Source organism: Lutjanus erythropterus, chromosome 11 (assembly GCF_056507025.1).
Source record: "Lutjanus erythropterus isolate fLutEry1 chromosome 11, fLutEry1.hap2, whole genome shotgun sequence".
NCBI lineage: Eukaryota > Metazoa > Chordata > Actinopteri > Lutjaniformes > Lutjanidae > Lutjanus > Lutjanus erythropterus.
The window spans coordinates 18,558,264-18,573,212 of NC_139327.1; the positions used below are offsets into that span (position 1 = coordinate 18,558,264).

The following is a 14,949-nucleotide window of genomic DNA, read 5'->3' on the forward strand; positions in this document are numbered from 1 at the left end:
AAGGGAATAATTCACAGATTACAGATATGGTGGCCAATACAGTGAATTTTTGAGCTGAAATTAAAAAAAAAAATAGAACTTTTCTATGTGGATTGTGGAACAATTTAGCACTGATATGACTAAGGTAGTGAGACAATTGCTCTCTTAAATTGAGTTTTCGTACAGAATATAATAAGATAAGAGTATTTTTTTTTTATTAAAATGTTAAATAATTTAACATATACATACGCCAACCAATTGTAGAAAGGTACCCTGCTAAACTAAATAAGAAATCAAAATAAAACTCATAGCTACATAAACATCATTACTGCTCACTATCAGTCAATTACTGGATATTTTTTATACTGTCAGTCAATTAGGAGTAGGGTAAAACAAGAAGTAGCTTCTTAGTATTTATACGTGCCAGAGAGCTCCTCTTGTTTTCATAGATGTTCCCCATTATGCTAAAGTCAAATCACCCCAAGCATCGTTTTCTATCATATATGTATCTGTAAACTTACATACAGATGCCAATATATCCTCAATAAGCACAAATCAGGTCAACATCGGGCTGATGTATCGGCTGACTCATACATTGTCCTGGCTCTAATTTTTTTCTATCATCCTTCAAAGGTAATTAACACTAGTGACAAAGATATATGATGGAGGCAAGATATTTTACAGTTTAATAATAAGCTTTATTGCCCAAAATCATATTAGGGCACCAAAATTGAATTCAGAATTTTAAATATTTATAAATAACTATATAAAAAAAACTCATATAGAGCAAAATATATGTATATATTAAACCTGAATTGAGAAAAGGGATCAAATATACATTATGTACTGCCTATAAAGCCAACAAATACAGTCTGCATAATTTCTGTTACAAAAAATGTTTTCATATCAGCACATACTGGACAACATATATGCCAACACTAATAAAGACTGATACAGCTGTGATAGGTCAATATCAGGCAGAAAATATCGGTCAGCTGATATATCGGTCGGGCTCTAGCTGACTGATTGCAGTGAGTTGTGGCTGCGTACTGTTTTGTCAGAGGAATGAAATGTCTTTATCAAACACTAGTTACACAAGTTATCACTTGTCAAGATCAACAGTGCACGGCGCTACACATGTACTTTATCTCCTAAATTACATTCAGTCCCATATCTAAACCATACCTCTAAAAAATGATTTCTGGTAGTTTATTTTAGGGCCTAGTTGATAGTGGAGTTCAGGGGCCAATTATGATACCAAAATATGTGGTAGAAAAAATATATATTCTATTCTATTCATTCTATTCTAATTATATATTATTTATGCAGAATATAACATATAATATATACATAAAAAAACTAATTTTTTGCAATGATGTGGTGTGCGATATGTGAATTCAAAGCATTAAGACTTGTGACAACGATATGTAGGGGAGGGGATTTTTACAGTTTAACATTAAAAAAATATATAAGAGCACTGAATAAGTAAACTATCACTGGTATTTTTAATAATTATAGAGAAATAGAAATGAAAAAAATACAAATATATGTCTTTTCATATATATATATATTAAATCTCTAAGAAAAAAGGACCAAATATACACAGATTGCTGCATATAAAGCTAACAAATAAAAACAATCTTTATAATGTTCTGTTAAAAAAAAAAGTTTTCATGTAATCGCATATCAGGCAACATATATGTAGACACAGCTATGACAGGCCAGTATTCGGCCAATAATATCGGTCAGACGAGTTGTGGCTTCATATTGTTTTGTCAGAGGAGTGAAAAGAGCGCACTGTCTTTATCGAACACACCCTCAGTTATCACTCATCAGACCAACACTTCACCATTTTATTGTTCTTCAAATTTCCCAGAGCACAGGCTGCTACACATTTGCTTTGTAGGGCCCAACCTATGTTAGATTGGGGATATCAGTCAGCATATATCGATATATTGACTTATATCCTTTATAAAGAATGTACTATGCAGAAAATAGAATATTAACATTAACACACATTTTTTGCAATGATCTCTCAAAAGTGGTTAACACTGACAAATGTAATGGAGTGTAAAAGAGGCAGGATATTTTACAGGTCAACAATAAACTTTATTGTCCAAAATCATATCATGACACTGGAGCAGCAAACTTTGGCCAGAAAGTTAACTATTTATAAATAACTATAAATAAAAACAACTCAAATAGAGCAAAATATGTGTATATATTAAACTTGAATCAAGACAAGGATGAAATATACGTAGATAGCTGTCGAGAAAGCCAACAGATGGAAAAAAAAGTCTGTTAAAAAAAGTTTTCATATCGGTGCATATCAGACAATGTATATGTCGATACTGATATAGACCGATATAGCTGTGATAGGCCAATATCGGGCCGATACTATCGATCAATAACATATAAGTCAGGCTAGCTGACTGATTACAGCAAGTCATGGCTGCGTACTGTTTTGTCGTCGGAGTGAAATGGACGTACTGTGTCTTTATCAAACACACGCTCAGTTGTCACTTGTCAGATGAATACTTTATCACTTTGTTGTTGAATCAAATCTCTCATATTTACATTGTGTGCTAAATTACATTAGATCCCATATAATCCAAACCATACTATTAAAGCATGATTTCTGCTAGTTTATATGCTAATGCACTTGGAATGAAAAGGATGATTGAAATTAATAATTACAACGTTGGACAGTGATCGTTAAGCAGCAGAGGTTTCAAACAAACTCATAAATTACTATTAATTAGGTGTAACACAAAACACTCTTGATAAGTGCAAATCTGCATGAGACTCGAGGTGGAGATGCTGTATATGCACATGCATGGACATGAGCTTTTTCCACAATGCCCCGTGGCCCCTTTTGTCTCCGGATTCAAATGTACCAAGGGCCTTGAATATATGCTTGTAGTGTGTGTTGTAAGCAGTTATTTGCATATTCAAGATGTATATTATTCACATGGCTGATGCTGCTCCTTTCATAAGCACGCCTCTTATGTCTGTTCTCAACCCCCATCCCCCATCATCCTCACCATTTTACCCCCACCACCACCACCCCACAACCCCCTTGATTAACTAATGTCCAATTCGATGCAGCGTATTTCATCAGCTTGTCATCTAATACAGGCAGCTGATTAACCTGGAGTCTGGCTGGTGAAGTTGCAACCCTCGCCTCCCCTGTCTTAATTTTTTTTTTTTTGCCCCCCTCTCACCCTCCTCCTTCTCCTTCTCCTCCCCTCCCCTTCCCCAGTCTTTGTTGTGGCGGCAGCAGCAGAGCATGCATTGCATTGGCGGTCTGAAGCATTGTGTCTGATTTCCAGCAGACAAACTGACCTCTGGGGATTTATTGACAGCAAACTCCACAGAGGCAGACACAGAGCTGGGAGCATGGAGGCAGCCAGAGAGAGGGGCGGAGGGTGTTGGGGAAGGTTCGTAAGGGGAGGGAGAAAGAGGAGAGGAGGGGAGGGGTGAAGCACACAGACAGACAGACAGAGAGACAGACAGATTGGGGGGGAAAAAAAGACGGCGTGGAAAGAGTTTCAACGTGGTGAAACAGGAAACAGGTAGAGATGCGGCGAGAGAAAGCAAGAGATCAATACGAGCAGGGAGAAAACACACACACCCCGAATTTAGTTTAATTCAGAAAATTTGTTTTTTGGCGGAGCATTTGGAAGCGAAAAGAAAATGGCCGCCTCCTACAAGGATCTAATTAATTTTGAAGGATCATCAGCCCCTTTAGTCCAAGGCAGGGTACAGGAGGGAGGCAGGGAAGGAGGGAGGGAGGGAGACAGACCCCTGGGCTGATTAGAATTCACTGCAGGTAGGCACTGGCTGCTGCTCACCCACTGTGTCACGGCTAAAATGGAATCACTGTTGTGAGTGGCAGTCTGGGCAACTGAAGCCTGCTTCCCTTGGCCTGCTCCTTTGTTGCCGGCATTCACCTCACTTTACCCCGCAGGCAGGTGGATTTACATGTCTGGATGGGCGAGGGAAGCCGGACAGGGAACATATATGTGTTTGCATTGTCTAACAGTACAGTAGCCACGAAAAAAAGGCCCCATGGCGTCGGAATACAGTTCCATCTCAAGCTAACCTCTGCTGGAAAAGAAAAGAAAAGGTCAAATATTTGCCACTGGAATGGATTCGAGCATTTTGGCACGTATGCGTGCAGTACGTTAAAGAGGAGAATTTAAAAAGATTAAATTTTTGCTGCTATTCACTTTTTTTTTTTTTTGGACTAAGTCAATTCTGAATTATTTCACTGCCAGTGGTTAGTTTACAGCAGTGGTTATAGGGTAAGTGGTTTGGGTTGGGTTATTTTGATCTTTTTTTTTTTAATTAGGTATTAATGCAATGGATATTTAACCGATTATAGTTTCTGTTTGAGTTATGTTTACAGCTAAATAGAGAAAAGTTTTTTTTGACTTACTTAAACTAAAACACCAAAATGATCTAATTTAATACCTAACTTACAAAAAAAATCCAACTACACTGAACAACTAATCAATGTTTCCAATTGTCCTCAAATTTCTTTTGTTCACAAACCAACTTTCATAGAGGAGTAAAGAAACTAGAAAATATTCACATTTAAGAGGCTGAAATCGAAATTGATGTTGATAAGTGATCAATTAATTGCTTAATTTTGCAGCTCTAGATGCAACCCGAACCATTAACCCTACCCAAGGTGCAACACTTGCTGTAACCTAACTGCCGCCACCTGATTCGGTCAAAGTGAAAACCAACAAAAATTTAATCACTTTAAACAAATCTCTTGAACATGCTGTACAAATGCATTCCAAAAAACTTGAATCCATTACAGCGACAAATATTTGACCAGAAAATGTCAGTAAATGTCGAAAAATGTTGATCAGTGTTTCCCAAAGCCCAAGATGACGTCCTCAAATATCTTGTTTTGCCCACAACCCAAAGATATTCAGTTTACTGTCTGAGAGAAGTAAAGAAACCAGAAAATATTCACATTTTAGAAGCTGAAATCAGAATTTACATGTCCGGATAGGCGAGAGGGATCATATATGTGTTTGCATTGTCTAACAGTACAGTAGCCATGAAAAAAGGCCCAGTGGCGTCAGAAGACAGTTCCATCTCAAGCTAACCTCTGCTGGAAAAGAAAAGAGAAGGTCAAATATTTGCCACTGGAATGGATTCAAGCATTTTGGCACATGTGTGTGTGTAATACATTAAAGAGACGGGTTTACAATGATTAAATCTTTGTTGGTTTTCACTTTGACTAAGTTGATTCTGAATTATTTCAGTGCCAGCAGTTAGGTTACACCTACAGTAGGGTTAATGGGCTGGATCGAGAGCTGCAATGATTAATTAGTTGACTTGACTACTTTTTTTTAAGAAAAGCAAGTCAAAATTCTCTGATTTCAGCCTCTTAAATGTGAATATTTTCTGGATTCTCTGCTCATCTCTGACAGTAAACTGAATATCTTTGGATTGTGGACAAAACAATAAATTTGAGTACGTCATCTTGGCTTTGGGAAAACTTTTTTTTTTTTTTTTTTTAAACCATTTTCTGACATTTTATGGCCCAAACAGCTAATTCGATTAAACAATAAAATAATCAACAGATTAATCAACAATGAAAATAATCATTAGTTGTGGCCTTGGTTGGATCTGTTTTCTAAGTTAAATTAAAAGACGGGTTATTTTGAGGGATTACTGTTAGAGTTGGGGTTTACAGCTAAGGTTTGAGAAAAGGAGGAAAGTTAAATTTTAGATTTAGGGGTTAATTATTTCACTGTAAAATGTATTTTCTGTCCTGCCAATACGGAAGAAAAAAAACTGTGCTGTCTTCATGCCAAAGAATGATCCGTCTCGGTATCAAGTGATCACCCACTGCTGCTTAAAGCGCTATTACTTGTTTATATCTAATCATCAAATTAGTTAGCTGACAAGGACATTTCAAGAAAACAAGAGCAGACGTCTCTCGCTGCCCACAGTATCTCTTGAAGTGAAGCCTGTGAACACAAATTCTTAAACCTCAACTCTGGTTTTCTCGTAGATATTCTGCTTCTCCGCACTAAACTAGAAATAAAAATCCTTCTTGACCCTTCTGGAGGCATATTTACGGTCTAATATCTATCTGTTGCCTTGGCACAGCAGAGGATCCTTCTTTCACCGGAGTCCGTGGAAAAAATACAGAGGTCACATGTAGATTTTGCCTCAGTGTCTCAAAGGGGAAGGCCTGTTCTGTGGAAGTGCTTGAGATTTGTATGAGAACAATATGTGTCAACACTAACGTGCAGGTCTGGTCAGATCCTCGCACCGCTCTGTTCATTCAGCAACACACTTACTGGCATTTTACAGAGAGCACTTGATGTTCGTGTTGTAGCCAGTGTGACAGCCACTGAACGTTTTTATCCTCTTTCCAAAAAATAAGTGCCAGATCACACTTGTAATTATGATCCAAACTCCAATTAATGATAAATATCCACGTCTCAACACACAGAGTCATTTCAGGCTACTTTTAAAGCTTCATTGGTTGAAATGTGTGAAGGCACTTTGACCGGTGTGGGACTAGTGACTGGGAGAAATTGTAAATTCTTTCAAGGCTGCTTGACCTTAAATGATACAGCGAGTATGTGACTTTTACATCATTTTCTTTCCAGTTTGGAGGTAAAACTTGTTTATACCAAAATGTGTGTGTGGACAGTATAAAAGCAATTGTGTGAGGCTTTCTTAGCGTCAACAAGCAGCTCATCACATGCTTAATGTGGTTGAATGCCTTTCTTGTGTTTTTCAATGAAGGCCTTGTGTGTTTAATATTTGACTCATTTCTATTATTATTACAACATCTAATGTCCACGTCTGTGTTGAATATTGTCTTGTTTAATTTGTGGATTCTGAAAAATGAAAAAGAAGATACACACGTCCACACTCTCTCTCTCTCTCTCTCTCCCTCTCTCTCTCTCTCTCTCTCTCTCTCTCGCTCACACACACACACACGTTGTGGTGACTGAGAGCTTTTCTAAAATATTTCATCTGTGTAAATTTATGAGGAATTCAGATCGTTTTTCTTTAGAAGGGTGTGGTTTTGTTGCCCATCAGCTCAGATAACCGCCGAGAGAGGAACACCAATAGTATTTCCAACCTTGATTTGTAATTGGCGGTCATGTGCGCACAGGAACGTCCTTTCTCATCTTGCTTTGAGAACTCTTCACACATCTGTTGCAGTGTGTCGGTGTCTGTAGATACTTGTGTCCCTGTGGCTCCGGGTTCATTAAGGGAGTGGCAATATCGACGAGGCGAGTATGTGGCATTAAGATTTGTCTTTGTCTTTTCTCCTCTCTCCCCCCCCCTTCCAAACACTCTGTGGCAGAGCAACACATGATTTGGACAGAGAGGACTGACAGCCTTGCCTAGCACCCGGCCTCTGATCAGCCATCTCCACCAGCAAACTGAAGCTTGACCCGCACTCCATCACCAGCCTCACAAGCATCTTCGGAACAAAACGTCATCTAACTGTGAGTACTTCAATATTTTTTTTTTTTTCCTCTATGTTGAAGTTAGAAATAACTTAGCTGGAAATAGTTTCTGCTAACTCTGTTTGGCTGCTGCTGCTTCTCCCTCTTATGTGAATAAACAAATGTTAATGTGATGTATAATATGATTTTATTGTTAGTGATCACTGTTCAGTATGTTTCTATTAATTTCTATTTCTTCTTCCATTATAAAGCATTTCTCCACATGTATAGTAGTTTAGTTAACAATGTGTTTTCATAAATATAACATTGTCAGACGTGTTGTAAACCAATTATCAATTTTTTGACAAGAATTTGTCCAGTTTCCAAGTTTAAAATGTGCCGTTCTACTGGGAAGTCCTGTGTCTAATAACCATTCAAAGAAGGTTGAGTCTTTTACTTAAAAACAATACACTCAAGCATGTTATATGCAAAAGAAATTAATTTTACGGAATTAATCAAAACCCACAATTTGCATAATTCTTACACTTGCTACTCGTCTAATTAATTGTATATTTTCATGTCTTTTAACAGCTAACTGCGTAAGAAAAGCATCTCAAGTTATCTTTTCACACTGATCAGCCGGGTCACATCTAGTGTATTCCAAGGATAGTTAGGAAGCTCCATCAAAGTGAACACATGGCTAACAAAAGAGGCCTGTTGTCCTCTAAGCCCAGTGCACCACCTACTGGTGTTTGGAGGTATTGCAGAAGTACTGTACTGTAAGAGGGCAACTTGAGATAATTTGATGGGAACCATCTTAATTGTCTTTCGCCATGGCAATGTGGAGTTTTTACACCCCCGATCCAAGAGACAAATTTAGCTCAGCTCTTGAAATTATTTGATTCTCATACAAGTATGGTGAGACTGGACTTGGGGTAAAAAAAAAATGTTAGAATTACCAAATCTGTATTATTTCTTTAGTAATTCTCCAGTTGTCACTGTTATGTCTGTTTGTAATAAGCATCAATATAACTTATCATATATTTAAAATAATTGAAGTGCTGTGTCATGATGTTGTCAAGGCTATTTCCTTGCACACAAGAGAGCTTATTTTTGTGGTACATTTTGCCGTGATATTTTATATTATATTATATATTTATTTAGTTAATCAAAATATTATCAAAATCAAAAAATATGCACAAGAACAATAAGTACATATCCAAATCAGAATAATGCAGAGCTGCAAGGAGGCCTTGGCCTACAAATCATGTTGTCTTGATGTAAGAAAACAACTTCGGTACAGACACTAACTAACGTCACATCATCATGATTTTTTTTTTCAGTAAAAACATAAAATTGTGATGCAAAAATGATCATTCCCACTAATCATGAATCATATCACATTCACAGTGTCTGTAAGAATTTCAAGATTATGTTTTTACCATATCATGCAGCCCAAAACTTATCATATATTTAAACTGATTCAAGTACTGTGACATGGAAAAGGTAATTTCCTTGCATGCAAGATAGCTTATTCTTATGATGCATTGGCTCATGACTATTCTATTACATAGTGTAAATTGAATTATTCAGTTACACTTTTATTACTACCAATATATCAGTAAAATTTTAAGCCAATATCAGAAATATATTAAAAGATGTAAAATGTTTGGGTAGGAGCAATTCCTGGACTCACAATGTGTTTGTTTGAGGTGTTCTTTGGACACGTGTACACAGAAATCACAAAAAAAAAAAAAAAAATCCAGGGCAGTTAAAGTGCTTGATGAATTCTTGATGCCGAAACATGTCAGAGTCTGTTTGTTTAAAGGTAGAATCAGTAGAATTTGACCAGAAATATGTCTGATTGTTGAATCTCATTCCCAGGACGTCAAATATTGATGTTTTGGGTCAGTAAAATGTCCTGAGCACAGTAAAATAATGGGAAATACAGGCAGAGAACAGGGTCTCTGCAGATACACACACCACCACACACATCTAGTGGGACATAAGTGGTGATTGAAAAGGTTTATGTTAATGAATCTATACATTTTTCAGGAAAATGTGGCATATTATGCCTTTAAGGTGTAACATGACAATGTTGTGTCTATAAAGGTATTTTAATTGTTTTAAGAGAGTGCCTTGGAGTTTTTTTTTTTTTGTGATTTTAATAGAAATATATTGTTGTTATATGTGAAAAGAAATAATCAAAAATGTATAAACAAAAATACAAGTGCAACACTTTTGTTTCTGTTCCCATTTTTCATGCACTGAAGTAAAAAATCAAGGACTTCTTCTGTGCATAGAAAAGGTTTGTTTCTCTCAAATTTTGTTCACAATTTAATAAAATTTGTTACCCTGATATTCCAACAAAGGCAGCGAGTACTAACCTAACAGAGGCAGAGTAGGGCAGGTCATGACTTGGCCCTACTGGGATGAGAAAAATTAGTATCTGTAGTCTTATATGAAATAGTCATAGTTCAGTGCCTAAATAAATGTCTTTTCTTTTTTTTTCTTTTTTTTTTAGATCAAGCTGCACTTTTAGAGTGGGCTTTTGTTGCAACCAGTCTAAGACACACCTGTGCAATAATCATGCTGTTTAATCAGCATCTCTATATGCCACACCTGTCAGGTGGATGGATTATCTTGGCAAAAGAGAAGTGCTCAATAACTAATTGATCCAAAAACACAGCACACGGACTGAGGCGACAAAAAAATAATTAATATGAGACTAATGTTTTGATACACTGCGTCTTTATCAGAGTCCACTCAGAGTCTAATACAGGACTCTGATGAAGACGCAGTGTGTGTCACAACGTTAGTGTCTAATAATAAAAAATTATCACCTGGGTCTGTGTGCTCCAGTGTTTTTGAATCAGTCTTCCAATTTTTTCCTGTGACAAAAACCTTTTGTGTGCACAGAACAATCTTTTACTTCAACTCATTAAAAAATGGGGGCGAAAATAAAAGTGTTGTGTTTATATTTTTGTTGACCGTAGTTTTCTTTAAATTCTTCATTGTGGGCATACTATGTTTTTAATCCAGTTCAATAATGTAGTGACAGTGTACGTTTTTAAATCAGGTGTATTGCTTCCTGCCTGCAGGTGACATCAGTTGCAAGGGGATGACCGAGCGCATTCATAACATCAATCTCCACAACTTCAGCAATTCTGTACTTGAGACCCTCAATGAGCAGCGCAACCGTGGGCACTTCTGTGACGTGACTGTTCGGATCCATGGAAGTATGCTGCGAGCTCACCGGTGTGTGCTGGCTGCTGGAAGCCCCTTCTTTCAGGACAAGCTGCTCTTGGGCTACAGCGACATTGAGATCCCTTCTGTGGTCTCGGTGCAGTCCATCCAAAAGCTGATTGACTTTATGTACAGTGGGATCCTGCGGGTATCTCAGTCCGAGGCCCTGCAGATCCTCACTGCCGCCAGCATCCTGCAGATCAAGACCGTCATTGATGAGTGCACGCGCATCGTATCCCAGAATGTGGGTCTGGCGGGGCCGGGGGGGTTCCCTGTCATACCAGGAGACTCTGGTCAGGATACACCCCGTGGCACGCCGGAGTCTGGCACTTCTGGGCCCAGCAGTGATGCAGAGTCAGGTTATATGCAAGCAACATCACAGCAAAGCATGGATCGTACATACACATCGCTGTACTCCTACCCTGGCCTCTCTCTGCAGAATGGCACCCGCGAGCGCCCCCTGTACATCAACCCTCTGACGTCTAATTATGATCCAGCTCTCAGCACTCAGAAGGACCACCAGTCTCAAGATCCGCCCTGGATGAACCGCATCCAGGAAAGATCGCAGCAGGTCGACCGCTTCATCACCACAGCGGAGTCCACCCACTGCCGCAAGCAGCCCCGACCGGTACGCATACAAACAGGAGGGATGCACATAAAGCAGGAGGCCGAAGATGAGTTCAGCTGCTATGATAACTTGGGGGACTGCCAAGACGACACTGACCACACTGAGGGCGTCGAGAGTGAATCCAAGGTTGAAAGCTTTGACTCAGGGGTGAGCTCCTCCATCAGCACCGAGCCAGATGCGATGGAGCAGCAGCCGTACCTGGGCTACGGGCGAGAGGGCGGGGGCGGGGATGCACAGCAAGGTGAAGGAGGTCCGGTGCAAATAGAGGTCAATGACTCGTCCCCGGAGCAAGTGCAAGAGACAGAGGATGGGGACACATCCCACAGCACTAGTGACAGTAGCATGATGCAGCCCCTGCCAAACTCAGTCATGTCCCAGTCCCTGCCAAGTGCCCCGCACTACATGCGCCCGGCAGAATCACACACCAGCAATCTGAGGATGCCGCTCACCGTGACCAGCAGCCCCCAGGTGATGGGCGGTGGTGGAAGCACCTTCCTGCCCACACTCTTTCCCACACAACCGACTAGAGACACCAAGCCTTTCCTTTACCTTCCTGGCCAGCAGCAGCCCCAGTTTGTGGCAGTGCCGCCCCCCGCAATGCCATCATTCCCGAACCCCATGTCGGTACAGCAAGCGCCAGCTCAGCAGCAACAGGCTCCAGGAACTCTCGGTCCGGGGGAAAAGAAGCCCTATGAATGCACTCTCTGCAGTAAAACCTTTACTGCGAAACAGAACTACGTCAAACACATGTTTGTCCATACTGGTAAGTCCCAATGTCTTAATTGTAGTAAAGATTAAAGTTTGTTAGCTAAGTTAAAAGATTTTATTTTCCATAGGTAATCTAGGTCATTGTATTTGCAGAAATACTATAGAAATGTTTTTGGTTAAAAGGGATAGTTTATTATTTAGAGTGGTGTTGTATGAAGTACTTATTGATAGTCAGTGTATCAGCTACAGTATGTGTCAGTCAGCACACCACCGAGATGGAGAAGCAGAGAGGAGTTACAGCACATATGCTAGGCAACATGGACAGAGTCTGCAACAAAGTGTAGCCACTATATTTTTTATATTTTAATCACTTTTCTGTCAGACAGCCTTTTCCAGCAAGAAATCACAAAGCCAAATATCGGACTCTCCAAAGCAACCAACCTCCATAGACAAAATCAGTAATTCTACCTCGCAGAACTCAGGAGCTGCAGGTCTACCACCACCTCGATTAGTTAGTTTGTTTGTGTTGTTGTGTGAGTTTGGTGAATCTGAACTAACCTTTTAAGTCTCTGAAGTCACACAATAAAAACAAACTAACTACCTAACTAACCAATCGAGATAGTGGTAGACCAGCACCTCTCATATTCTGGGAGATAAAATTACTGTTTCTGTCTATGGAGTTTGGTTGTTTTGGAGAGAGTAATATTTGGTTTATATAACAACTGTTTCCCATCAGAAAGGGCTCCCTGATGGCAAGGTAAAGTGGTGAAAATATTCTTAATATAGTGTACCCTTAAACTAGTAATGATTTTTTTTTTTAGGTGGACCTTTTTTTCAAGTGGCTAAAAAACCTTGTTGCTGACCCTGCCAGTAGCAGTACATTGTTTAGCTTCTGCCCTAGTACCCCTCTCTACTTCTCAAAACTGGGGTGTGCCGATTGGCCTTGTAACATCAAAGATCTTATTGAAATTATGATAAGAACGCTTAATAAAGTGTGATGTGATTTATTGCCATGTTGGTTTTCACATGCAAGGAATTTGCTGTGGTATATTGGTGTATAAAAAACATAGAAAGAGAAAATATAATCAAAGATGAAAGCAAATACTGCAAGTCCAGAAAAGGTCTAAATTGAAAATGGAAAACTGACAATAACATATGAAAAACAAAAAATATATATTACAAAAACAGCAGAAATAATATGCACAGTATAGCTGCGATTTATATGAATGAAGGTGTTGTACAGGTTTATGCAGGAAAGTGCAAAATATGGGTCAGGGAATGTAAGAATCTCTCAGTATTAATTATTAGTATTAAGTATTTATGTGCAACACACACAAATTTAAAAATGTTCCTTCATCATAATAGAAAAACTTGTCTATTAGACAAAAGGGTTTTCATTTTCATTAAGGATCTTATGGCTATGACAACAGAAAGGAGTATTTCTTAAAGCTGTCCGAGGATGGCCACAAGTTGATTCTTAACTGAGGCTGGTTTATTCATGCAGTGTGGTCAGAACAGAGAACACAAAGATAACCCTGGTTCTGCTGAGAACAAAGACAGCCAAACTTCTTTTATGGCACAGAAGTGTGTTCATGTGTGTGTGGAGCTGGACAGGATGGCTCTGTTTTTCACTAAGTGGATTATTCCCCACAAACCCTTGTCACCTTCATAAATCTTGATGCCGAGGTGTGTATGGCCGGGTGTGTGTGTGTGTAACCACTGTGGATGTTGGTGTGTGTTTCCATATTATACAGGCATACTCATTACCATATCTAAATCATATTATCTGGGCCATTACAAGCTATTAGACGCAAATAACAAGGATGGTGCCAGTCCAGATGTGTCCTGTGCTAAGGTAGTAAATCCATTACACATAATCTGTCCCAACCCTAACCCCAAACCTTCCCGTCCTCCCCATAAGGAGATACATTGATTACACATTCTTAATACAGTGATTGTGAGAATACACACAAAAGAGCACAATAAATATAATAATCTCAGGTCAGCAAACAAAAACCAACAGCATAGCAATATAGAGCTTGGTGCCTTTGAGTGCTGCAACCAATCAATTAATCTGATGATCTTATTTTTAATTAATCGATTCGTTGTTTGGTCAATGAAATGTCAGAAAATGGTGAAAAATGTTGATTGGAGTTTGCCAAAGCCAAAAATCACCTAAAATTTCTTGTTTTGCCAATAATATTCCATTAACTGTCGTAGTGGAAAATATTTTAGAGGATATTTTTTTCTTGAAAATGATTCTAAATGATTAATCGACTATCAGAAGAGCTGCGATTCATTCAGTGGTTGACAACTAATCAGTTAATTGACCAATCATTGCCATCGTCGTCCCTTTAACATCTACATATTGTGTATGTGTAATCCAGGGTTTGAGGTTGTAGTTTGTTGACACTGAGAAAGTTAAAAAATGATATATACACACTGATGTCAAAGTCTCTTTCCCCTTTGAACAGTGTGTTCCATCGCTCTGCCCTAATTCAGCTTTTTCTTTGTAAAATTGAACTGACAGTAGTTTAGATCAGTGTCCATCTTTATCTTTTCCTTTCAGTCCAAATTAGTATATTAATTAACAAATACTGACTGTAAAACAGGGCACTATGAAGAGTACAGAGATTGTTCATGCAGCACTTCATCACACTGTGCATCACTTTTTCCAGCACCGACAGCCTTATCAGTCATAAACTATAGAAATCATCATCACAGAAAGAAAGAATTAGATATCTTATAATTAGATGATCTCATAAAAACTGCCCACTCATATTGCCATTATTATTATTCATTAGAATCCATTGCTCGGCCAGAACCACCTGTGAAAATGCTATTTAAAACCAAATTTTACTCTCATAAATGTGCGCAGCAGAGTGATGACATATTGATAGGGAAAGTCACTGATCAGTCAGTCCAGTGGACGAGATGTGAACATCC

At 38.7% G+C, this 14,949-nt stretch overlaps 1 protein-coding gene across 1 annotated transcript in view; it reads left to right on the forward strand.

Annotated features, from left to right (window-relative positions):
• Positions 1-14,949, forward strand: part of zbtb20 (zinc finger and BTB domain containing 20) — a 40,482-nt gene that overhangs the window by 15,058 nt on the left and 10,475 nt on the right. The window contains exons 2-3 of the mRNA XM_084731118.1: positions 7,337-7,481; positions 10,523-12,058. Coding sequence (XP_084587244.1) covers positions 10,543-12,058 — 1,516 coding nt within the window. The 5' untranslated portion in view covers positions 7,337-7,481; positions 10,523-10,542. The remainder of the gene's footprint in view (positions 1-7,336; positions 7,482-10,522; positions 12,059-14,949) is intronic.